This window comes from Bubalus bubalis, chromosome 4, assembly GCF_019923935.1.
Source record: "Bubalus bubalis isolate 160015118507 breed Murrah chromosome 4, NDDB_SH_1, whole genome shotgun sequence".
Taxonomy (NCBI): domain Eukaryota; kingdom Metazoa; phylum Chordata; class Mammalia; order Artiodactyla; family Bovidae; genus Bubalus; species Bubalus bubalis.
Genome location: NC_059160.1, coordinates 87844507 through 87871025, shown reverse-complemented (window position 1 = coordinate 87871025; position 26519 = coordinate 87844507). Strand labels below are relative to the sequence as shown.

General features: G+C 51.2%; 1 protein-coding gene across 1 annotated transcript in view; it reads left to right on the top strand.

Annotated features, from left to right (window-relative positions):
* VDR (vitamin D receptor) overlaps positions 1-17836 on the top strand; it is a 57957-nt gene extending 40121 nt beyond the window's left edge. The window contains exons 5-10 of the mRNA XM_006059446.4: positions 2140-2324; positions 2496-2610; positions 5383-5548; positions 13386-13537; positions 13725-13841; positions 15074-17836. Coding sequence (XP_006059508.1) covers positions 2140-2324; positions 2496-2610; positions 5383-5548; positions 13386-13537; positions 13725-13841; positions 15074-15333 — 995 coding nt within the window. The 3' untranslated portion in view covers positions 15334-17836. The remainder of the gene's footprint in view (positions 1-2139; positions 2325-2495; positions 2611-5382; positions 5549-13385; positions 13538-13724; positions 13842-15073) is intronic.
* The last annotated feature ends 8683 nt before the right edge of the window (positions 17837-26519 follow it).

Sequence of the window (26519 nt, the reverse complement as noted above, 5' to 3'; positions counted from 1 at the left end):
TCTCTATTGCAAGTATTTATTGGAACCTATAACCATAAATGTGACAGAGTGGAAAAAGATCGGGTGCCATTGTGTGTGGGAAACATTGCTCCTTGCCGATCAGGGCAATACAGAAGCCTTTGTGGTACAAGAGGGTGTGAGCAGGGTGCTGGGGAACTGATAAAATCTTCATGGCTACTGGGGAGAGAAGACCCATCTGGACAGGCATCCAGCACACGGGAAATGGCCATGGCAGTAGTAAGCAGATCATGTTCACAGGCCAGCAATCCCAGTGCAACTAGACCAGCTGCTGTGTCAAGACCCCAGCTGCTGCTGCTGCTAAGTCGCTTCAGTCGTGTCCGACTCTGTGCGACCCCATAGACGGCAGCCCACCAGGCTCCGCTGTCCCTGGGATTCTCCAGGCAAGAACACTGGAGTGGGTTGCCATTTCCTTCTCCAATGCATGAAAGAGAAAAGTGAAGGTGAAGTCACTCAGTCGTGTCTGACACCTAGCGACCCCATGGACTGCAGCCTACCAGGCTCCTCCATCCATGGACTTTCCAGGCAAGAGTATGGTTGGAAAGTTAGGAAGAAGGGAAATCACAAAGAATCTTGGCTTCAGGTGGGGCATGGTAAGCAGAAAGGATTCAGAAGTTTCTGAGCAGGACAGTGATGTCATAGAATCACAGAGGGTTATGAGAGCCCTGTGGGGCTGAAAAGCACCCCTGTGGGCACCCAGAGCCGTCCCCCCAACCCCAGCCTCATCGCGTCCTGTGCCTGCCCTTCAGGTGAACAGGAAGGACTCTGTCCCTAATCTTGGCCTTCCCAGGCTAGCGTCTCACACCCTGCCTTGAATGGGGTGCTCCCTGCTCCTCCCGGCTCCCATCTGGCTGTATCTCTTGGGGTCTGAACTGACACCCTCTGTGGGAGGAGGGCGGGCAGCTCTTTGGGTAGGTGAGTCAGTAACCTGGGCGTGGCCTCCGCCCAGTCTTCCTCTAGGTATGGTTTACCTCAGCTCTGGAGGGAACGCGCCATCTTCCGCCACCGGCTTCCCTTTCCTGCCCTGCCCACTCACACCCACCACAGGCTCTCCTTCCCCCACCCCCACTTCTCTCGTCCTACCCCACCCAAGAAGCCAAAGCCCATGGGCCTTTCCTGAAGCCCTGAAGCCACCCACTCTGGCATTCTGGTTCTTTTTCCTGCTCTTGTGAAACGCTCGGTTCTGTGGGCAGATGCCCTGGCAAGACTAGCACAGAGCAAGCAGCTACAAGCCGAGGGCCCCAGTGCCCACTCCTGCCGTCAGTGCTCTACAAGCCCGACCAGGAGGTCTGTGTGCCGGGCCTGCTCCCGGCCCCACCCTCCCAGCAGTCACCCAGCACAGGGAGGCTTGGAGCCCCTGCAGTCAGACACCCTGGCTAGCCACTGGAGAGAGCTTCCCAGATAGAGCTGTGAGCTGCTATCTATCCTCGGGGACTTCTGAAGGACTGGAAAACTTCCTTGGGCAGAAATTTCAAGACTGGAAGGACTGAAGGAGGGGTTGTTTTGCAGGGAACCTAAGAGGCAAAGTCTTTCTACTTTGGTCAGAGTAGATCACATGCCTGGAAAGTTACGTGGGGATGACCACGTAGAGCGGTCTTCTCAGCATCTCCTAGCTTCCGACGCTGGGACCCTGCACCCTCCCTCCCCCTGAGTGAGCATCTGCTCTGTGCTGGGCTGCATTCAGGTCTCAAAGCAGTTGGTCCTTTGAGGCAGGATCCCCACACCACATGCTTCCTGTAAGAAAGAACAAAAAAGGATCTTAGGAGAGATCCTATGGTCCAAACTCCTCATTTTAGAAATGAGCAAACAGAAGCCTGGAGAGTTCAATCTGTTCAGAGTCAGACATCTTGTTCTTGGGATCCTGGTCTCCTTAATGATGCCCAAGCATCCTGCCTCCCAAATCCTCTGTTTCCTCCTCTCTCATGCTCCTGCCTTTTCAACATACAGGACCCACTCTTCCATCCATATCATGGGCTTTGGGTCCCCATGGCAGGATGGCCTGGTGAGCTCCGAGTGTCAGGGCACAGCCCCTCCCATCTGGGGCATTTACACCCGGAGGAACGTTCCTTGGAGGCGCTGCAGGCCCCACCCTCCTGACACCCCCCTCTGGCACTCCTGCAGTCATCCTGACTGATGAAGAAGTGCAGCGGAAGCGGGAGATGATCCTCAAGCGGAAGGAGGAGGAGGCCTTGAAGGACAGCCTGCGGCCGAAGCTGTCGGAGGAGCAGCAGCGCATCATCACCACCCTGCTGGAAGCCCACCACAAGACCTACGACGACACCTACTCGGACTTCAGCCAGTTCCGGGTATATGCGCTGGAGGGCGAGGGGATCTGGGCACAGCACCTGGGGAGCGCTGGAAGCTGCTCTGCCCTCTGACCCTGGGGAGGACTGCCCCTCCTGTAAACAAAAGACCAGGGCTGGGGGAGGAAGGTGACCTCCAATGTGGGCTTCTGACACTCCACCTTTCCCTTCCAGCCTCCAGTTCGCAAGAGTGAGGACGAGGGGAACCGTCCTTTGAGGTCGATACTCACGCCCAGCTTCTCTGGAAACTCGTCCTCCTCCTGTTCGGATCACTATACCTCCTCTCCAGGTGAGAGGGATAGCATGCTCCCTCCCCAAGGACCTAGAGCTTTCCCAGTCCACCTACCCTTGGCTGCAGCCAGAAGGACAGCACTTACTTCTGTGCGCTGCCCAGAACAACCCCTTTTTAGAGAAGAGGTGTGACTTGCCCAAGGGCCCGTGCTGAGGACTCTGAGGAAGAGGCCAAGCTGTTGTCTGCAGAGCCTCTGTTCTTTCCTCTAAGCCAGGCTTCTACCCCGGGCTCCCTCCCTGGGAGTGACCTGATTCCTTTCAGTGGTCCTTTGAGCCTGGGCCCTTGCTGCCGGGTGGGTTGTTTGTTGGTTTGGTTTTTGTTTTTTCCAACTTTATAAAAATATAAGATGGCACTAGTGGTAAAGAATCCACCTGCCAATGCAGGAGATGCAAGAGATGTGGGGTTGATCCCTGGGTCAGGAAGATCCCCTGGAGGAGGGTATGGCACCCCAATCCAGTATTTTTGCCTGGAGGGTCCCCTTGGACAGAGGAGGAGCCTGGCGGGCTACAGTCCATGGAGTTGCAAAGAGTCGGACACAACTGAAGCAACTTAGCATGCACGCATGCAATTGATATACAGCATTGTATAAATTTAAGGTGTATAGCATAATTATTTGATATATGTATATATTGGGAAATGATTACCACAGTAAGTTAGTTAACCTCATAGAGTTACAAAGAGTTCCCCCACCCTCCGTGATAACATTTAAGATGTACTCTCTTAGCAACTTTTAAATATAGCAAACAGTGTTGTTAACTAGTCACCAGAGCCTAAGCCTTTGGAAGGTGAAATTCAGCATGGAAGCCCACCTTCCACTCAAGCCACCTTCCGCTGAGGTCCTGGAGGACCTGTCCCTTCCAACTCATCCTTGCTTTCTTATTGTCCTTCTCTACCATCCTCTGCATCTTCCTGCCTCATCCTCCCCTATCTTTTTCTTCATCCCTCTACCTCTCACCCAATCCAGCTGCCATCTGCTGGATAGGAGGGCAGGGATGGAAAAGCTCCCTCCCCTCTGGGGAGCTGGAACCCTCAGACATGGTGCTTCCAGACTCACTGATGGATCTGTGCCCAGATCCAGAGTAGGTAGGAGGGGTCTCTGTGCCAACTAGACAGAGATAACAGCGGAACACATCCTGTGTCTACCCATCTGCTGTGACCGCTGCACAGATAACTGATCCCTGAGCCCCTCCCCTTGTAGTTAACCTTGTAGTAACCCCTCTCTTGTGTTAATTTTCTCTATCCACCTTCCTACTCTTTTTACTTTATGGTATAATCACTTTTATCAATGAAGGTCAATCTGTATGTTATACATCGGTTTGTACTTCACCTTTTTTTGGAGTACAATTGCTTTACAATGTTGTAAAGCAACTGCATGATGCTATACAGTTTCTGCTGTAGAGCAAAGTGGATCAGCTATACAAGTACATACATCCCCTCCCTCCGGGACCTCGCTCCCACCCAAGCCCATTCTACCCCATTAGGCCGTCACAGAGCACTGAGATGAGCTCACTGTGCTACACAGCAGGTTCCCACTAGCTATCTGCTTACACATGGTAGTGTATATATGTTCATCCTAATCTCCCAGTTCCTCCCACCCTCTCCATACCTGCTCTCTGTCCCCATTACCGTTCTTTATGTATGCATCTCTGTTCTTGCCTTGCAAATAGGTTTATCTTGTACTTCAACTTTTAATAACAGCTTTGTCTTATTTAGAAGTTTCGATTTCCCCTTATAGGTTAATTAATCTGAGGTGCTCACCTACCCACATGGTATGTTTGGTGTGTATGTGTGTGTGTGTGTGTGTGCTCAGTCGTGTCCGACTCTTTGCAACCCTATGGACTGTAGCCCACCAGGCTCCTCTGTCCATGGGATTCTCCAGGCAAGAATACTGGAGTAGGTTGCCATGCCCTCCTCCAGGGGATCTTCCTGATCCCGGGATCAAACCTGTATCTCTTTATGTCTCCTGCATTGGCAGGCAGGTTACCCAGGCAGGGTACCTGCATTTACCACTAGCACCTATATCATATTTTCATGCCATTCAGAACATACCTAGAATATCATTTTTGAAGCTGCATAGTATTCTGGGGTATAGAATAACAATAACACATCTAAACCCCCTATTACTGGATATCTAGATTTTCCCCCCAGCTCTTGATGAAGATGACAGTGTGCTTGTGGCTAAATATTTGCACTCATTCTGAATTTTTCCTTATGCTGAATTCATGGACGTAGGATTGCTGATCACAGAGTGTACGTGACTGTAGGCTTTTGACCCTTGTGGTCAAATTGCGTTCTAGATTAGTTGCACAAATGTGTGCTTCCTTTAGCACCCCAACACTGCACAAGGATTGCCTGTCTCCTGCATCTTTACAAATACTGGTATCAACCCTTAAACATATTTGCTTCTAGTTTAGAGGTGAAAAGTGGATGTTCTTGGCTGTTCTTTGATCACTAGTGAGGCTGAACATTGTTTTCCACAAGTTTATTGGTTCCAAATTCATCTTTGACTCAAGATCATTAGGAATGACATGTAGAATCACTCTTAAAGAAGTCTCATATCTCAGAATGTCTCTGCTATTTGATTTTCATGCTTCATCACTCTGTTGAAGAAAGACGCGGGAAACCCCAGGGGGATGCCTGGGCAGAAGTGACTTTGGAGAGAGGCAGTCATGCTGAATTCCCAACTGGCGCTGCTGCCAGAGAACAGGAGGGCCTCACAGGAGGAAGGCTGGCTCAAGTAATTCCTTTTCTTCCCTATTCATTCCCCAGACACAATGGAGCCAACCAGCTTCTCCAATCTGAATGAAGAGGACTCCGATGACCCTTCTGTGACCCTGGACCTGTCCCAGCTCTCCATGCTGCCCCACCTGGCTGACCTGGTCAGTTACAGCATCCAAAAGGTCATCGGCTTTGCCAAGATGATCCCAGGGTTCAGGTAAGGAGCTTCTGGGACATCCAGAAGACAAAGTCAGAATCCTATCCTGAGCCCAAAGAAGTCTTAGAAATTCTCAACCTACTGCTTCCCAAAATACACCTTCAGGTCCTATCCCAGACCTCCTAAATCAGAATCTCTAGGCGAGGTCCAGAAATCTGTATTTGAGAAGTACAGCCTCTCCAGCATTATGGGGCAGGCCAACACTGGAAAGCCATGGATCCTTCACAGTATCGATGTGAGAGAACAGACACTGCCCAGTGAAGTTCAGCACCAGGAATTCCAGTGTTGGAGCCGGTGTGTCAGAACTGGGTTGAGAACTCTGAGTTTGCTGCTGTGTCCACTCCAGCTGCCTTGAATCTAATTCTCATATTATCTTCTTATTTTTAAAATATTTTACTTATTTAATTGGCTGAGCTGGGTCTTAGTTGTGGCACGTAGGATCTTTGAGCTTCATCGAGGCATGCAGACTCTAAGTTGCAACGTATCGATCAAACCCGGGCCCCCTGCATTGGGAGTGCGCGTGGAGTCTTAGCCGCTGGATTACCAGGGAAGTCCCTCATGTTAACCTTTTAAATGAAACCTACATTAATCCTTCACTCCCAATTCTGAAATCAGGATAAAGTGAGAGAGTGGAGAAAGGGCTAAGTTTGTAAAGTAATTTAGAAATCCTAAAGGGAGAGGGACTCGCATCTATAACCTGGGTATCTTTCACCCAATTTATGTATCACCCAAGGCCGTTTCCTAATAGTACTGAGATATTTTTTGCCAAAGTAGGTAAGTATAAGAAATTCGATTAAAGTAGTGCATGCTTCTGTCACCTGGAAAATCCCATGGACGGAGGAGCGTGGTAGGCTGCAGCCCATGGGGTTGCGAAGAGTCAGACATGACTGAGTGACTTCACTTTCACTTTTCACTTTCATGCATTGGAGGAGGAAATGGCAACCCACTCCATTGTTCTTGCCTGGAGAATCCCAGGGACGGTGGAGCCTGGTGGGCTGCTATCTTTGGGGTCCTGAAGTGACTTAGCAGCAGCAGCAGCAGCAGCAGCAATGCATGCTTAGTCACTCAGTTGTGTCCGACTCTTTGTGACCCTATGTACTGGAGCCTGCCAGGCTCCTCTGCCCATGGGATTCTCCAGGCTCCTCTGTCCTTGGGATTCTCCAGGCAAGAATGCTGGAGTGGGTTGCCATTTCCTCCTCCAGGGGATCTTCCCAACCCAGGGATCGAACCTGCATCTCTTTCGTCTCCTGCATTAGCAGGCAGGTTCGTTCTTCTGAGCCACCCAGGAAGCCCTCAATTGAAGTAGAGACCCTCCCTTATGGATTCATTTATACATGTTTAAATGTTCTATTGTTTTGGTAATAATGGTATATAACACTTATATTTAAATGGTCGTGTGTGCTCAGTCACTTCAGTCATGTCTGACTCTGTGCGACCCTATGGACTATAGCCTGCCAGGCTCCTCTGTCCATGGGATCATCCAGGCAAGAATACTGCAGTGGGTTGCCATGCCCTCCTCATTTAAATGGTCATGCAGCATTAAATATTCTTGAAAGTATGTAAAAGTTGACACTTTTAGTAGATATGCTGGGAAGCATATCTACTTATGAATGTTTATAGCCTCCTTCTTTCTAAAAGTTCATTTGGGACATTGTCATCAAATACATAGACAATGTGGTTGAGACACGAAGTAAATTAATGAATATCAAGCAGCATTCTCATCATTTCAACTAATAGCAATAGTTGAAGTCATACCAGAAAGGGGCAGCGTGCTTCCTCAACACTAATGCTCAGATTCAGGGCTAGAACATTGGGAGCTAGAAAATGACTGTATGTTGGCCAGCTCTGGATGGAAGCTAACAGGGGGTGCATTTGTTGTTTGGGCAATCTCTGCTGTGTAGGGAAGCCATCAGCTGCTGTCAAAATTGCCACGCTACCACACTACCAGCTAAATGTTAGTCATTTGTGCAGCTAAACCCAGCACTCAGAGGAGGCAATGGCAACCCACTCCAGAGTTCTTGCCTGGAGAATCCCAGGGACGGGGGAGCCTGGTGAGCTGCCATCTATGGGGTCGCACAGAGTCGGACACGACTGAAGTGACTTAGCAGCGGCAGCAGCAGCGGCAGCAAACCCAACACTTCCCAGTTTGTTTCTATCCTGAGACAACTTGCTGTCTGTTACTTTATGCCTCACACCAATTCAAATACCAGGTATTCGCCAATGCTCTTTCCTGGAATTAATATGAAAATTGCAAAGAAGCGAAAACATCGAATGGTGTTGAGACATTCTTACCATATCGCGCACCTTGGTCACATTAAAAGGAGTAAAGGCCACTCCGGCAGGCAGAATGGGTGTTGTCTGTGAGGCCCGAGATTCACCCTCCAGAGCCCTTCCTTGGAACTGATGACACATTCTGCTCAGTACAAGTTCCAACTCCCTCCTCCTCCCTTCATGTTACTGTTGGCAAACTGTACTTGTTCCAAAGTCTTGTTTTGTGTAAATAGCTAGAGGAAAAAAACACTTCAGGTTGTTGATGGATACACTGTAGCAGGCAGCTCCTGGCTGAATTCCAGGAGCAGCAGACCTCCTCTGCACAGGGTTCCTCCTTCCTTGCCCAGTGGACCAGAGAGCACCCGGAGCCTTGTCCAGAAGCTGAGGTTTGGTGATTTTCAGTGGTGGCTGGGTGATTTTCCACCTACGAAAATCATCCTAGAAAGAAGATGACTTGTTTAACCAGACTACCCCAGTGCACCCCCTCCACTAAGTAACCTGAGCCCCAGTCTTTCTCTTGGCCCCCATCCCTTACCCTTACCGCACACACCCTCATACAAAATAGCATCACTAGCCCCTCAATTCCTCTCCCCAAGTGTTAGTCGCTCAGTTCTGTCTGACTCTTTGCAACCCCATAGACTGTAGCCCACCAGGCTCCTCTGTCCATGGGATTCTCCAGGCAAGAATACTGGAGTTACCATACCCTCCTCCAGGGGATCTTCCCAACCCAGTGATCAAACTTGCATCTCCTGCATTGCAGGCAGATCCTTTACCACTAGCGCCACCTGGGAAGCCCTCTTCTCCCCAAGGATGAGCTAAAATCCTCCCCTTTCTTTCCCTTTTAAGTCTCATTCTCCGGAGTTCCCTGGTCTAGCCCTGCAGTCCTGGCCCAAGTGAGGTGTATACGAACAGGTACTGCAACCACCTGACTATTGAGGCCAAATGGATGAAATCAGTCCTAAACATGCTTGAGTTGACTTTTCTGGCTTCGGCATGGCTTGAGAAGTTGCAAAGTGGAATGTTTTCCAATAAACCTGGAGCAGGCCTTAGCAAGGGCTCTGGGAGGGTCGGTGATGTGGATGTTCCCTGGACTGGATGAAGCAGATGCTGCACCAGGCCTGGACCAGAGCCTAGGCTCCCGGGACCCAGGCAGGGCCAGCCCATCTGCTCTCTGGTTCTGCCGGTTTCTGCAGTTAGAGGTTCTGTTCTTTCAAGAAGTGAAAGAACAGTGGCTGCGTCCCTGGTAGCTTTGATCTTGCTGCCTGGAGGCAGGGGTGGAAAGTGTGGGGAGGGCAGGATGAGACTTCTGTGTGGATGAGTGGAGGCGAGAATACAGGATTCGACTCCAGTGCGGGTGTGGGGCCAAACTGGGGCAGGACTGGATGGGCTGTGCTGGGTGTGAACTGCCCTGCAGTGTGACCTTGGCTCTGCTCCTGCCTCCCACCTCCTTTCCCTCAGCCTCTTAGTCTGCATCCCACAAATCTCCCTCCCTTAGCCCTGCAAGAGAAACGCAGGGGAACGTGGCATCAGGAGCAGCAACTTAATGACCACGGGTGGTCTTGGATCTGAGAACCAAGGACCCCAGGTTTCACTGCCCAGAGGTGTGCATGAGGGAACAGACCCAGTCAACCCCAGAAGGTTACATGCTTTCAACCTCACCACTATTTTTATCCCCTAGGGACTCCTTCCTGGGTCAAAGGCCTGGGGTCACAGCTTCCCTCCTCCTGCGCCTTTCCTCTATATTCACTTATGCATCTGTCCAGAACTCAGCTTTCTTACATATACCATGAGAGATCAAAGATGACTGGGCTCCAGAGGGTCAGTGTCTGATGGAAGAGATAAACATGTGAGCAGCTGCAGTGAATGTAGCTGAGGGAATACAAGCAGGGAGGGTCTGGACACCGCCTGGTGGGAATGGGAAAGACAAGCAGCACATACCCAGAGCATCTCTCAGGTGCCCAGAAGCAGCCTCAAGGGTGAACACTGATCTGGGTGTAAATATTAGTCAGGTCCAGAGAGAAGCCCAGAGCCAGAGCTGATGCAGGAACCAGGAAGACCTAGGTCTCTTCCTGACTTCCCCTTTACTTCCACCGCTACCCCCACCTACCACCATTACCAGTTCTGGCTGCAAGCTGCACTTAGAAAGTCCCTGTATTTCCAGGCTGTGGGTGGTAATTCGAGGTCGTTCTAGATTTGCTTTCATACAAGTAGTATGTCTGGATCACAGTAGGCAGTGGTCCTGCTGAAATCTCGGTAGCCAGGCACCCATGGGATGTTTGTTCACTTCCAGCCATTCATTCTGAGTGGGCCATTAAACAAAACGTTACGTACAAAGATGTCCCTCATGGAACTACTTATAACAGCAAAACTCGTTGCTGTTGTTGTTCAGCCGCTAAGTCACGTCCGACTCTTTGCAACCCCATGGACTGTAGCCCACCAGGCTTCTCTGTCCATGGGATTTCCCAGGCAAGAATATGGGAATGGGTTGCCATTTCCTTCTCCAGGGGATCGTCCCAACCCAGGGATCAAACCCACATTTCTGGGCATTGGCAGGTGGATTTTTTTACCACTAGCCACCAGGGAAGCCCCAAACAGCAAAACTTAGAAGTGACCAAAGTGCCCAAACATAGGTGGGTGGGAGACTGATTAAATAACCTATAACACATTGATGTAACATGATGCCACGTACTATGAACTGACATAGAAAGTGGGACACAGGATTACTATGACCTGGTGCACATTTGAAAAAGAGATATTTGCATGGAAAACAAATAGGAAGAAAATAAATCAAAACGTTTCTTGTGGTTATGAGCCATTTTTATTTGCCTTGATATTTTGTCTGTATTTTCCCAAGATTTAAGAACGAACACATTTTACTTGCATCATGAACTAAAACCCAAATGAGGGTGGTGTTAGTTTTCACTTTTTCAATATGGATTGAGGGGTGCCAAGGATAGTGAGACATTCAGACACTGTGGCATCAGGGTTGTTTATTCCAGAGAAGAGGCAAGGGGAGGGGGACATGGTGGCTTTCCTTAAGTGGTTAAAGGGACGTTCCCTGGATTGGGCCCCACTGGTGGCTCAGTTAGTAAAGAACCTGCCTGCAACCCAGGAGACCCAGGTGTGATCTCTGGGTGGGGAAGATCCCCTGGAGAAGGAAATGGCAAACCACTCTAGTATTCTTGCCTGGAAAATCCCATGGACAGAGGAGCCTGGCAGGCTACAGTCCATGGCGTCACAAAGAATCGGACACAGCTTATCAACTAAACCACCGCCACGCCCACGGCTAATGCAGAACTCAGGTTCTGTCTTCCTTGAGAGGACAGAACTACAAGCCATGGATGAGTGTGTCATCTTGTGGGTTATTGGTCAACAGGAGAAGACGTTATTCGCCCTAGAGCCAAGCACCTCGTGACTGTGGCCAGAGGTTGGGAGCTCCCTGGCCCCAGGGGAATCCTGCAGTGGTTGTGTGAGAGCCATCTGTTGGAGATGCTGAGGAAGGAACTGGACTACAGTCTCTAGAAGGGGCCTTCCAACTCCAACACTTTGTGATTTGCCTTCAACACAGGCCCTTTGGTGCCCATATAATCATGTAAGCTTTCCACACCTCCTCACCCATCACCTGTTGACATAGGACTCTTATCCATTAACATCTGTTTCCCACCTTTTTGCATTCCAAAGTGCAGCCACAGGGGGTGACAGCCCCTCAACAGGATACCCAAGAGGAAGCACGCAGTCAGAAATAGAAAGGGAAGGAGAAGTGGAAGCACTTTGATCTGTGGGCCCTGATTCTTTCCTTGTCTTTGTTCAGATAAGCTCAGCTCGTGACTCAGAATAGTAGAACTAGTCATGAGCCTCTTGACTCATCAACACAGAGTTATTGACCCTCTTGTCAAGCTCAGGGCTCAGTGATCAGTTTGAGTGTGGTGCTGGCCTTCAAGCAGCTTATGAGGAAGAGCCAGAGACAAGCATCTAAAGGACAGGAGTAACTGGAGCCTATTATACAAAGTGAAGTAAGTCAGAAGGAAAAACACCAATACAGTATACTAACGCATATATATGGAATTTAGAAGGATGGTAATGATAACCCTGTATGCAAGACAGCAAAAGAGACACAGATGTAAAGAACAGTCTTTTGGACTCTGTGGGAGAGGAAGAGGGTTGGATGATTTGAGAGAATAGTACTGAAACATGTATATTATCATATGTGAAACAGATCGCCAGTCCAGGTTCAATGCATGAGACAGGGTGCTCAGGGCTGGTGCACTGGGATGACCCTGAGGGATGGGATGGGGAGGGAGGTGGGAGGGAGGGTCAGGATGGGAAACACATGTACACCCGTGGCTGATTCATGTCAATGTATGGCAAAAACCACTACAATATTGTAAAGTAATTAGCCTCCAATTAAAATAAATTAATTAATTTGAAAAATAAGGAAAGGCAAAATAGGAGTACAAGCAATGTGCAGCAGGTCTTAAAAGAATGGCTCTAATTCAGTGAAGAAAATCAGAGGGTGGAGGGATCCAAGGGAGGCCTAACTGGACTCAGGACCAGAAGAAGATGCATTCTCTAAGCTGGAGCTGTCCTATGTTCAAAGGCATGGCAGTGTGAGAATGCCTGGCATCCAAACATGGAGTAGTTTTATGTTGTTAGAATGGAGGGTTGGTGGAGTCTGTGATGGGAAGCAGGGCTGGAAAGACATGTTGGAGCCAAGTTATGGAGTATGGGCTTGACCCTAGGGTGTTGGATGGTCACTGGCGATTTCTGAGCACAGGAATGACACTTTCCTGTAGCGACAGTAAGAAAGGTAAACTAGAGACTTGACTCCAGGATTCTAATAAGAGGCTACTGAAAAAGATGATGGAATTCGGAATCAAAACAGCCTGGAGGGAGTGGGGCCAGAGATGTCCTGGAGACAGAATTGACTTCACTACTAGAAGGACCAAAGAATAGGAGCCATTGAGGATGGTCCTGGCCATGCTTTTGCAGACCTCCATATTCATGCCATAGGCTTCCCAGCTTGTGCTAGTGGTAAAGAACCTCCCTGCCAATGCAGGAGACATAGGAGTCGTGCGTAGGTTTGATCACTGGGCCAGGAAGATCCCCTGAAGAAGGGAACAGCAACCCGCTCCAGTATTATTGCCTGGAGAATCCCATGGACAGAGGAACCTGGCAGGCTACAGTTCAAGAGGTCCCAAGAGTCGGACATGACTGAAGCGTCTTAGCTTACACATACTCATGCCATAGCCCTGGGAGCCTCCTCAGGCTCCATCTTCCTGACCCTAGAAGAACCGTGACTGCTTAGACTTGGGAGACCCTAGAAAGTCACTGGATTTTCCCTGTCTTAGTGGCTGAGCTACACCAGCTGGCATTTGATAACACCTTTGAGTTGTTCTCCTTCAAGAAACAGTCTTGATCTTTCCACCCAGGCTGCAAGTTCCTCGGTGGAGGACCCAGAGCACATGCTGGTCACCTGGCAGGGTATGCCTGTCAAAGCATCGCACTGATCGGCATGACATGAAGGTCTTGACGAGTAACTGACCTCCCCCTCTACCCTCCCTGGCAGAGACCTCACCCCTGACGACCAGATCGTGCTGCTGAAGTCGAGTGCCATTGAGGTCATCATGCTGCGCTCCAACCAGTCCTTCACCCTGGACGACATGTCCTGGACCTGTGGCAGCCCGGACTACAAGTACCAAGTCAGCGACGTGACCAGAGGTGTGGCTGGGTTCTGCCTCCACCTGCTTAAGCTCCACCCCTCCTGGGGTCATTTGCCCCACCAGGCACTTCAGAGGGAGGGAGGTAGCAACTGGGAGAGAAGGGCGAGGGTCAGGCCAGAGGACGGGTAAAGTGGGGTGGTTGGCCCCTGCTGATGCTCACAGCAGCGGGCCGTTCTCTCTTGTAGCCGGACACAGCCTGGAGCTCATCGAGCCCCTCATCAAGTTCCAGGTGGGGCTGAAGAAGCTGAATTTGCATGAAGAGGAACATGTCCTGCTCATGGCCATCTGCATTGTCTCCCCAGGTACCTAGTGGCATGGCTGGGGGGCAGGAGTGAAGGGTGAGCCCCGCTGAGGGCCAGCAGAGAAGTTCGGGGGGAGAAGTGAGCAAAAGAAGAGACCGACCAGGAAAGACCCACTTTGCTGGGTTTGCCCAGGCCACATAGTATGGGTTTGTTGAGGGTTTCCTCACTGCCCTTGAACTAGTGAGACCATTGCTGGTTCATGGGTGGGATTGTGAAGAATCAGACTCAGGCTCTGCTCTTGTGTGAACTGGATTGACCTCTGCTGACACTTGAAGTTCCCTGGGGACAGGGCACAAAACTCTAGATGGCTCTACTGGCCTGATAGTTTAGCTGACAGATGCTGGAGGCAGAGTGCTGTGACCCTCAAGCTCTCCTGCCTGTTTGGGGTGGGAAGAGGGAAAGAGGTCAAGGAGGAGGAGATCTTGCAGTCCTGAGGATGCTGGATGGCTGGTGAGGCTCCACCTAGACGGTGTTCAGGGAACAAGCCAGTGGCCTCTATAAAGGGATGCTTTCCTGGGCAGGCGCCCAAGGAGAGGACGTGGGCACCCCTCCCGCTGCCCAGCATTCACTCATTTGTTCATCAACTCAACACTGATTTATCAGACTTCTGTCAAGCACCAGGCATGGTGCCTGGCACAGGGACTCAGCAGCAAACAGGACACAGATCCCCCCATCAAGTGTAGGAGGAGACATTAAACACATGCAACTTAACAACCAACTCCTTGTGTGATGAGAGTTTTAAAAATAAAGTAAATGATGCTACAGAGGGTAGAGCAGAAAATGGGAGCCTGATGTCATCTGAAGGTAAGGGCTCATCAGGAATGACCTCAAGGAAGGTCCTCGAGGAAGGTCCTTTGTGCTGTTACCTCTTACCTCAGTAAGAGGCAGGCAAAAGTAAAGGAGATGAGTTCCTGGTAAAGGGAACACAGATGTGAAGCCTGGAGGTCAGAGAGCCTGGGATCCGGATCCTGATGAAAGATGGACAATAGAGACAGGAGAGAGACGAGGTGGGACAGGACCAGATGACCCAGGTGAACCTGAGACTTGATCCTCAAGGCAATGGGAAGTGGCCAAAGGGTTGGGGAGGTCTGATGTCACAGATTAGCAGCCATCCAGGAGTGACCGAGGAAGATGCTGAGGCTGGGGGTCTGTCTTCAGGCTGAGGGGTGGGGGCTGGGCAGTAAGGGACCCGACTCAGAGCTCCCCCCCGCCCTCCACCTCTCTGCCCACAGACCGCCCTGGAGTGCAGGACGCCGCACTGGTCGAGGCCATCCAGGACCGCCTGTCCAACACGCTGCAGACCTACATCCGCTGCCGCCACCCGCCCCCAGGCAGCCACCTGCTCTACGCCAAGATGATCCAGAAGCTGGCGGACCTGCGCAGCCTGAATGAGGAGCACTCCAAGCAGTACCGCTGCCTCTCCTTCCAGCCCGAGTCCAGCATGAAGCTCACGCCCCTCCTGTTCGAGGTGTTTGGCAACGAGATCTCCTGACTCTGGCAGCCTGCACTGGCGCCTGGGAGGGGCAGCCTCTCCAGGGCCGGGCACCCAGGCCTGGGACTGGTGGCTGCCCAGCAGGCCTTCCCATACCTGCTGGGGTTCATCCCCTCCTCTCCCGCCCCCCCTCCCCGGCTGGCCCATCCTCTCTCCTGCCCCGTCTAACACCAGGTCCCCCTCACCTGCAGGCCACAGGCTGCCCCCCCCAACCCACCCCCACCCCTGCCCTCAAGGCCTCGGTCATGAGGATTTTTCGTTTATGTGACAAAGGAACTAAAGTAGGGGCAGAGGGCAGAGGCTGAAGTTGGGCCCTTGCCCGAGGATGTCCCCGCCACTCCGGAAGTGGCTGCTGGCTGATGCAGAGGGAACAGGCAGGCGGGAGAGACAGAGCCATTCCTCAGGGACAGAGACACCTGTACCTCCACTGCACTCCAGGCCCACCCATCCAGAGCGGCTGGGACCACCCTTCCTCCGCCCACCCACGATAAATACTGACTCACAACCCCCTCCTCATTCTGCTGCTGGGCTGTGCTGTCTGCCCCTGGGCAGTGTGCTGCGATGGGCCCTCCTCCTCTGCCTTCTTACCCTGGCTCTCCTAGGACACTCGCTGCCAAGGAAGCCCCAAAACCAAGGTGACCAAGATCACAATCCCCACCCTCATTCACACTCTGCCGGCCAAAGGGTGCTTGCCTAATGCTGTAGGGCCCACCCTCATCCTATCACCATGGTAACATTCACCATGGTAACATTCTCCCCGGTAGTGGCTCTGGTAGGATGGGCTTTCTACCCATGGTAGGGGCCACTGGCCCAGAACCCAAGTGCTGGAGGCCAAGCAGGGAAGCGAGCAGGGCCCAGGTGATGGGGGGACAGGTAAACCCAGTCTGGTAGAAGAGTAGTAGACAGAGGCCCCACCCATCCTGCCACCGAGCCCACGGCTCCTCAGCCTGGATCTAAGGGGCTGGCGAGGCAGGAGCTCTTCTCCCTCCCCCAGTCCACATGGCAGGACTGAACGGCCCCCAGGCTTCAGAGGATTGCAGCCACTGTCCTCATTCACACCCTGCAGGTCCTACAACCCACCCCAGACAGGACTGGCCACAGGCTCCAGAGTCCTTGCACAGCGGCCGTGGGGCTGGATGGGCCTCACCATAGGGTGGATGGCCAAGGGTGATGACCCAGAGATTGGTCCACTATCCCTGCCCCCAGCAGTCTGGAGAAGCCACTTACCAGTAGGGCCTCGTCTTTCCTTCCTGGCAGGGTAGGATGAAGTGTGAAAGTGTCAGTCGCTCAGTAGTGTCCAACTCTTTGCAACCCCATGGACTGTAGCCCGTCAGGCTCCTTTGTCCGTGGGAGGGGGGGATGAGGGAGAGGAATTTCCAGATCCCAACAGCCCCAGCCCACCCTGGCTGCCTGGATCTGCTTCCAGCACTGCTCCAGCATCTCAAGTGTGGGTGGGGAGCAGCGGGTCTGTGAGAGCGCTTCTGGTGGAGTTGGGTGAAGCTGGTTCCTCCTTGTTCCCACCCCACCCACTAATGTCAGAAAGGGCCGGTGAGGCAGGTGGGGTGGGAGCACCAAACTTCAAAGTTGGTGTTCTTCCCATATCCAGAGCTGACGTCTGACAGACGGAAGCTGTCTTTAGAATCAGACGCCTTTGGGACCACATCCTGATAAAGCGGATAGCAGGCACCGCTAATGAAGAGATGCTTATGGGAGGTGTGGGCTTATGTTGGGGAAGTTCCACACACTATTGGTGTTGTTATTTTACAAATTAAGGAGAGACCCTTGGGACCCGATTGTAGAAAAGGCTTGAAAATCGCTAACCCAGTTCAACCCCCTTGTTAGAGAAAACCAATGCTGAGGAGGAGGTGTGACTCACGCAAGCTCGTGTAACTAGTTTGGAGCAGCCCCAGGTCTGGACCTGGATGTTGGCCATGGGGTCCCGTGCTGTTTTTCCTGCACCATGCTAGAGCTCAGACGCCACTCAGTCATATCCAATTCTTTGCCACCCCATGGACTATAGCCCACCAGCTTCCTCTGTCTGTGGGATTTTCCAGACAATACTGGAGTGGGTTGCCATTTCCTTCTCCAGGGGATCTTCCCAACCCAGGGATTGAACCCACGTCTCCTACATTGCAGGCAAATTATTTACCGTCTGAGCCACCAGGGAAGCCAGGAAAGTGTACACCAAAAATGCCAAATAAACAAGATTCTGGGAGATAGGAAAAGCCTTCTCTGGCTGACTGGAAGAAGTAGGAGAATCTGAATGAGGTCAACAGGGAAGCTTGGAACGTGCAACAGATCTGGTTAAATCTGGAAATAAAACAGCAAAGAGGGCTTTGAAGAATGACTCCTGGTGATTTCCAAAGAGAAAAAACATTTGCCAAAAATTTGTCAAATAAAACCAATGAAGAAAGCTTCCCATATGGTAATAAAGATGGCGGATACTTACATAGCGCTTACTTTATGTCAAGTACTGCTGTAAATAAATGCTTTATGCAAACCAGCTTGCTTTATCCTTTTAAGGACCCTTTGGGGAAATGGACAACTACTACACTCATTTCACAGAGCAGATAACGTGCCCAAAGCAGCACTGGTGCTAAGTGAGAGACGGGGCTTGAACCTTGGCAGCTGGCTCCAGAAGCCGTTGATTACCTGCTACACTCCACTGATTCCTGCTGAGCCGAAGGGGCTGACAAATGACAGCCAGTCATGCCAGCTCTCTACGAAAGGGGTTGTGAGGGAGGCTCCCATTCCTAAAGTAGACCTTGGGAAAGAGAAATTGGAGGTGCCGGACCAGCAGGGCTCTACTCTCAGGAAGCATTCAGTAGCATGCGTTGTGTCCATTTCTGTGTGGCCCTTACCTAAAACCTCCAGAATAGAAACCAGGCATCTGTGGACTAAACCGTGCCTGTATTTGACATGACTTGGCAAACTGCAAATGACTCTTGTGAATATACAGGACTTCAAAAGACCCCGAAGAGCCAATGCACCCCCTCCATTTCCAAAAAAAGTGGGGTTTATGATAAAGGATGGGGCTTCACAAGTGATGCTAGTGGTAAAGAGCCCCCTGCCCCCAGCCAAAGCAGGAGACCTAAGAGTCACTGGTTTGATCCCTGGGCCAGGAAGATTCCCCTGGAGGAGGGAATGGTAACCTACTCCAATACTCTTGCCTGGAGAATCCCAGGGACAGAGAAGCCTGATGGGCTATGGTCCACGGGGTCACAAGAGTCAGACGTGACTGAAGCGACTTAGCACAGCACACATAATAAAGGGCAGCTTTGCTAAACACACAAGCACAAATAACTAGCAAGACACAGAATGGTCGTCTCAGGGGAAACCATGCGGGAAAAACGTAACCAATGTATTTATTTAGGATAAACTGGTCAGAGAACATCTGGATGTGATTTAATTTTTCAGGAGCATCTGAAAAATTTGATTTCAAATCAAATATGTCAGTGGGGGATGGGATGGGAGTAGAAGAATTGGGGATGGGGCTTGAGGGCTGTTTTGTTAAGAAAAGTGACTGAGTTTAGAGAAGTACCATCCCAGGGTACATCTCTGGCAGGAGGAATGTGGAGATGAGTCCCCAGAAACTGTTAGGAGGCTCTTATTTAGCATTTTTATAGACGATCCAGAGGAACACAAAATCTCCAAGGCTTTGTGTTACAATCAACTTTTCCAGGTAAACAGAGAGAAATGCATCCAGTTAGGAGAAAGTGATTTTTAGTTTTCATGTTCCAGGCCTTGGGTCCGCATCTGTGTTGTTCAGTAAGGTAACTGCAAGTGACTATTTAAATTAAAATTCATTAAAATGAAATAAAAGTAAACATTTAGCTCTTCAGCTGCGCTCACCATATTCTTAGTGACCAGTAGCCTCAGGCCTATGGGAATGGACAGACCATTTCCCTCTTTGCAGGAAGTTCTGTTGAACAGGCTTGGTCTACACAATGCATCCTGTTCATGGATGGTACGTTTCTGTCCATCTGTCAGTCAGATGGCCACTAAGTATTTGATACCATATAGAGGTGTCAAATGCTTCCCTGGTAGCTAAGTGGTAAAAATCTGCCTGCAATGGAGGAGACATGGGTTCAATCCCCAGGTCGGGAAGATACTCCCTAGAGAAGGAAATGGCAGCCCACTCCAGTATTCTTGCCTGGAAAATCCCATGGACAAAGGAGCCTGGCGGGCTACAGTCAATGGGATCACAAGAGTTGGACACAGCTTAGCGACTAAACCACCACCACCAGAGGCTACTTAGGGAACATCCTCCCTTTACATCAAGCAACGTTGTAATGGGACTGCTGTGAATACATCCGCTCCTCAGAAGAAATGTAAGTAAGAAGCATCTCACAGATCACAAAGCTGATAGGCTCAGAGCTTCATGTGGCATAAATGGGTCAGCACTGTGCCAGGACATACCGATTACCTCAGTTCTGGGGACCAGCAGACAGGGAGGGCTTGCCTGGAGTGACCAGAGCCCTCGGATCAGGGTCTCTGGCTGCTACTGAGGTTCCCCGGAGGCTGTCTATGCACTTCGGGTCTGTCTGCCTGCCCCGTGGCCCTGCAGGGGACAAGGGTGATGTGTGACATCCCAGTGTGACCAAGGGAATGCCTCTTCATGCCAACTGGCATTCACTGTAGGCATGATGTCTGTGAGGCTCCTGGAGGGCGGTGTGTGCTCCAGCTGACCAGGAAGCATAGCAGGATGTGGAGCAGAGACTGGGGGTAGGGATGGGGGTGGTCACTGGTCCAGACAGCTGCTTGGAATTTATACACTGAGACGCACCGTATGTGACTCAGGAGACAGTGCTGCTGCACGTTGGGTTCTGGGGAAGCCAACTCAAATGTAGATTAAAGTGCAGGGAGCTCACCGTGGGGTAGTCACAAGATCATCATTGTGGGTGGCAGGGAAGAAAGTGGAATTGGATGGAGGGAGAAACTGGGCTGCGGTGCAGTCTCAACAGAGGTCTCCACCAGCCCTTACGGAGGCTCTGAGAGATGGGGATGGCTCTTCAAATTGCCCCAAGCTGAGGTGAGGGAGCTGGCTTTTACATTCCTGGTCATTGGATGCAGGCTTCCCTCCAGAAAAGAGTGTGAACTTCATGTGTCCTCTTTTCAGCCAAGACTAGGTAAGGATTGGGGGTTGTTTCTTCACATTTTGTACAACCTGACGCCTTGGGGAAAGACCAGCACGCTTCCAGGCCCTTCTTTTTGGCTCTAGGGAGTGGGCAGCAACAGTTCCCGGGGCTCCCTCCAGGGGGGACTGTTCCCAGCTTCTTCTGAGCTTTGGACTGGCTAGTGTTTTCCCCGCCCCGAAGTCACGTTGAGTTCCACCACTAGGTGGTGCTACTACCCTTCGGGGACAGGTTTGGGCTATTTGGCCACTCTCCCCCACTCCCTTCTCTCCCCCTATATCCTGCTCTCGCCTTTTATCTCTGTGAAGGTGCCTGACCCCTTTTGTCTGGAGCCTCTGAGCACCTTCCCTGCTGGCCCCCGGTTCCCCCTGAGGTCCAGCTTGGTTGTGCAGTCCTTGCGGTGTCTCTCAGCACAAACCCAGCCCTGGCCTCAGTGCTGGGGATACAGCGATGAATAGGACAGCTGCTGCACCCCAAGAAAGGCACAATCCACTGGAAGAAGACAGACCTGCAAACAGGCCATCGCCAGGAGCACAAGCAGAAGCCAAACACTTAATGGCATAAACTGATGGGTCCTTGTCTTGGCTCTGCCAATGGCTATCTGTGTGACCTTGGGCAAGTGAGTTAATGTTTTTGAGTCTCAGAATCTTCATCTATACAATGCAACAATAATAGTATCCACTTATAGTTCATTGTTGTAATACAATCTGTGAAAAGCTCTTATCATAAATGCTGCCAGCATCATTATTAACTTGCAGAGTAAAGGGATGGTCAAACAAGTTTTCACTGGACGTTGACACCGCTCCAGCCCTCTAACGATTGATCCCTGCTACGCTCTCTGGAGTAGCTCCGGAGGGATCTGGCTGACTCCGCCATGCTGATCTCAGCCTCTGGAAGCCATAGTTCCTGCTCCATGAAAATCTACCGGCGAGGGGAGAAGGCGTCATTGCTCCATTCGGCCACCAGGGGGCAGGTGTGCAACTTAATAAGCCAAATAGGCCTGAATTGAAACCGCTCCGCTGGAGAGAAAATTGTGGGAAAGAGATGGGAAGGTAGGCACAGAAATTAAAAAAACCGGGAACTCTAGTTAATACTGTTCCCAGCTTCTTTCAATTATGGTCTTTCTTTACCAGCTTCGCTTCCCCAGTGACCTCACTATACACATATTGCTAAGTCGCTAAGTCGCTTCAGTCGTTTCCGACTCTGTGAGACCCCATAGACGGCAGCCCACCAGGCTCCCCCGTCCCTGGGATTCTCCAGGCAAGAACACTGGAGGGGGTTGCCATTTCCTTCTCCAATGCATGAAAGTGAAAAGTGAAAGTGAAGTCGCTCAGTCCTGTCCAACTCTGAGCGACTCCATGGACTGCAGCCTACCAGGCTCCTCCGTCCATGGGATTTTCCAGGCAAGAGTACTGGAGTGGGGTGCCATTGCCTTCTCCGATACACATATTATCCACCCCATAACTAAAGTCAGTATTCTCTGGACCTAAGTGGATCCTGTCCAGAGGGGAATCGCAATGAGCCGCAAGAATCAGGTTTGCTCCATGTATTTGTTGTATCACAGTCTCTACTCACTCACCTTAGTGTTCACTGGACCCATGCTCCCGTGGTGGGGTGCACAGCCCACAGTGATCCAGGAGCACATGTCACTGTCCAGACTGTGAGACTAGCTAAGGTCACATTCAACCACTTGCAGCTGTGACCATGGCTCGACAGGCTGCTTCCACATCAGCCCTTTTCAAATGTTTTGGTCTTTGGGCCATTAAAAGTAAAGAACACCTGCGTGCGTGCTCAGTCGCTTTAGTCGTGTCTGACTCTGCAACTCTATGGACTGTAGCCCGCCAGGCTCTTCTGTCCATGGGGTTCTCCAGGCAAGAATACTGGAGTGGGTTGCCATGCCCTCCTCCAGGGGATCTTCCCAAGCCAGGGATTGAGCCCCCATCTCCAGTATTGCAGGTGGATTCTTTACCCACTGAGCCATCTGGGAAGCCCAGAAAATGCCTACCCCCCACCCCAAATAGCTTTCGTTTATGTGGGTTATAGCCAACAATATTTGCCAAGTTAGAGATTTATTTCTTAACATTTTAAATTAATTTCTATTGGAGTATAGTTACTTTACAGTTGTGTTAGTTTCTACTGTACAGCAAAGTGAATCAGCTATACATATACCTATATCTCTGTTTTGTTTTGTTTTTTATGAAGATCACCACAGAGCACTGGGTAGAGTTCTCTGAGCTACACAGTAGGTTCTCACTGCTCATCTATTTTATACATAGTATCACTAGTGTATATATGTCAATCCCAGTCTCCCAATTCATCCCAGTTGTCCCCCTCCCTATTTCCCCCTTGGTGTTCATACGTTTGTTTTCCACATCTGTATCTGTATTTCTGCCTTGCAAATAAGATCATCTATGCCATTTTTATTAGAAATTTAAATTGAGAAAAATATTAAATACTCATTGAATTAAAAAATAGTAATGAATCTATTATAAGATAACATAAATAACACAATTTTTACTAAAAGTAACAAACAAGTTTAGTGACAAGAAGGGATTGTTTGACAGTGTTGCAAATCTCTTTGATGTCTGGCTTCATAGAAGGCAGTTAGATTCTCATAACTGGTTCTGCAGCCCATCAGCTAGAGTACCCCACATCATGAAAACTTTGGGAGACTTCTGTGTACACAACTGAGAGAATGAGAGTTTAAAAGGCACTTAACGTATTGGTATTATTATGAAAGTAGTTTCAACCTTGCAGAGCTCCTAAAAGGGGCTCAGGAATCCACAGGAGTCCCAGCCTACGCTCTGAGCTCTACACTGCACATCCTTCTAAGGTTGGTTTCTTTGGCCTGATTTTGACCCACCCTGTTCTCCATCTCCTAGTTTTCTCAACCTGTCAGACTCTTCCTGCTGCTTCAACTTCCAGCTCAGGCTTCGTGTCTTGCACAAATTTCTCCCTGAACTTCACCACACCGTGCCTTCCCTTGCCCCACTTGGATAGAATGGTGCACCCACTCTCTGGCAGAATGAAGTGTACACTGTAGTGTGTTTTACATTTCTGGTTGGCCTTTGGGGCTCCCTACCAGCCTGGAACAAAGGAGGGATTCCATGAACGTAGCTGAATAAAGACATGAATGAATGAATGAAAATGAGGCAGTGTGCCACCCACTTCTGTCCGTGTCTCAAAGATCTGATCTTCACAATGGATGTCAAGCTTAAAAAAAAAAAAATTCTGCGTGGGTCCCTGATGGAAGATGAAATGCAAACAGACTTATGCAAATTTAAACACCTTCCCTTGAACTTTGGAAACTGAGAAGTTAAGTCCCTTTAGCTTCAGAACCCATATGTTAACTGCCTCTCTCTACAGCAGCTGCCGTATCTCCCTTACTCTGTATGTGAATGATTGGGTTTGGGGACCAAAAGGCAGAATTTAGTATGGCATTTATCCCTATTTGTATCTATCTGATTTGATTTTGCCCACATTTTAGTCTGTTCAAATCTTTGGAATACTCACTTTGTCATCTAACATTCTGACTATCCATGCTGGCCTTGCATCTCCCAAAACTTAGGTCTGCAAATCAAGTCCAGAGTTGGCTAAGACAGAGCTAAGACAATGCCTTTTTGCAGGTTGACACCAGGGCCCTGACCAGAGCCCTTTGGTTTAGTTGTTCAAGACTTTCCTGGGAAGAAGAGAAGGGGTGGGTAATGAGACTGAGTCTTGAGGAGGTGAGTGGATGCCTTGCAAAACCCCAGGCATCCACAAAAATTTGGGGAACTTGGCAATGCTTCTGTAGCCCCTCCCTCTCCAGGACCCAACCACCTCACCCCAAGTCTGAACAGATTCTTACAGAATTAGACCAGATCTGAGCCAAGGCTCAGGGATCCAAGGATATCTGATACAGGGGGTGCAGGAAGGGGTGGATCAAGTATCAGATTCCAAGCTGGATTGTTCTGCAAATACTATCTGAGCTAGACTGAGGGAAGAAAGGCATAGTCTCTTAGATCCTAGTTACTGAGAGGGGAAGACAGTGGGCAGCAGGCAGAACTCTCCTGAGGCACCCGCCATGAGATGCTGTGGTGAAAAATGGAGAAGCCACATGCAGCACAGCCTGGCAGCCCTTATTTAGCTCCGTGGGGCCTCCCACAGTCCTCGTCACTTGCACTCAGAATCCTTCAGGGCATTTGGAAAGGTCCGTGCCACCCAGACCCAATCCCATCTCATGAGAAATTCTGTGAACACCTGTGGCAGCCAGCATGGGGCAAGGACAAGGCGAGGGCAGAGCAGGGGCCCCAACTGTGTCTGTCCCTGGTTTCTGTTTCTCCCTTTGCCTCCCAGGAGGGCCAGGTAGAGCAAGCAGCCCACCAGAAAAGGCTCCGCAACCAAGGCCAGCCCAGCCAAGCGCGGAGGACCAATGAGCAACTGGGTTCAGAGAGCCAGGGAAACCCCTTCCCGCTGTCCCTTCTGTTTCCCTCCAGCCCCACCCCCACTTCCACTGATTTAAATTTCTTCCCCTCTCCCACCCTGGAGCCCCAGGGGAGCAACAGGGTGGGTGGGGGGGGAACAGCCCTGGGTGATAAAGTAGGGATGGGGAGAGGTGATAAAGGGGATGGGAAAGAAGCCAGCTTCACTTCCTCTCTGATAGGGACCCCGCCCCAAGGGGCTCCTGCCTTCTGCCGTTCACAGGAAGGCTCTGAGGTGGTGGAGTGGATGGGCGGGAGCAGAGAGAGTGCTGTCGGTGGGCAGCATGTCAGCGGCCTTGGCAGTGGAAGGTTCAGTGGGTGTTGGTTCTCTTGGGTGCTGCCCACGGCTGTCCCCACTGCAGGCCAGCAGGGGCTGGGCTGTGGGTGCAGAGGCAGAGGCACACAAGAGGGTCCCTGCCCCTCCACCCCACGCCACTCCTGGCCTTGAGGAAAGCAGCCGCAGTGGTGAAGGAGAGAGGGACTAGACAGCAGGTGGTCCTGAAGCCTGTTACCACCTCTCACCTGCTGTGTAACCTGGGGGCAGTGACTGGAGCTCTGGGGGCCTTGGTTTCCCCTGCATGAAGGGCAACGCAGGGTCTTTGTGAAGCTAACAGGAGGGAGCTTGCCGCTCCTGCAGGGCCTCCGCTAGGGGAGCAGCCGGACTGAAGTAGCTGCTGCCAGAACTGCTGGCAGATGGACAGGGTCTGTCTCTCTCCTGCAGAGCGAAGACACTGGTGATCCTCACTTGGGAGATGTTGTGAAAAGTAGACACGTGAACACACGGTGTTGAGACTTGTGCCTGGTGCGCACGCAGTAAGTGCTTGGTGACTATTAGACTTTGTTCTTAGAGTGTTCATCACCTCCTGGGGGATCCACTCCTCTCTTCAGTCGTCCCCCCTCATTGTACACACACCTAAGTCAGGACTGGCGCAGGTGGGACTCACACCTAGTGGGTCCACTTGTGGAGGACCCCGCCGGTGCCCCAACGGTGCTCACAGGCCTGCCCAAGCCACCGAGGAGGGGGAAGGCTGGCCCCCAGCTCCCTGCTCCAGGCCAGGGCTCGGCTCCTCCCCATTATCTCCTTCTGCAAAGCCTCCTCCACCCGTCAACCCCCAACCGAGATTACAGACCCTCAACCGTCTCCAACTGCCCTGATTCGGGACGAGGCTGGACCCTCGCCCACACCACACCGGCCTGGCCACCCCAGCTCTGTCCTGCAGTGGAGAGAGGCCACCCGCTGCTCTGGGAGCTGGGGGAGCCAGGCTGGGGGCCGCCAGGAGGACACTGCCCCCACCCCAGTTTGCCTCCAAAGCACGAGAGGGAAGCTGGTCTCTGATGAGGAGAGACCTCGACGGGCCTCCCAGGCCTGCTCTGTCTTTCTTGTTTCAGCCTCTCTGCTTCTCCAGGCCGAGTCTGCAGTTTCTGCCTCTCTCTCTCAGGCTGCTCTTCCCCCCACCCCCAGAGCACACCTGGCTCCTCACATCAGATAACACAACCACAGCGCCCCTCGCCCCCGCCGCCTTCTAGAGCCCCCTCCTCGCCCCCATCCTCTTCCTCCCCTGCCTCCCCCACCTTGCGGCTCCCTGACTCG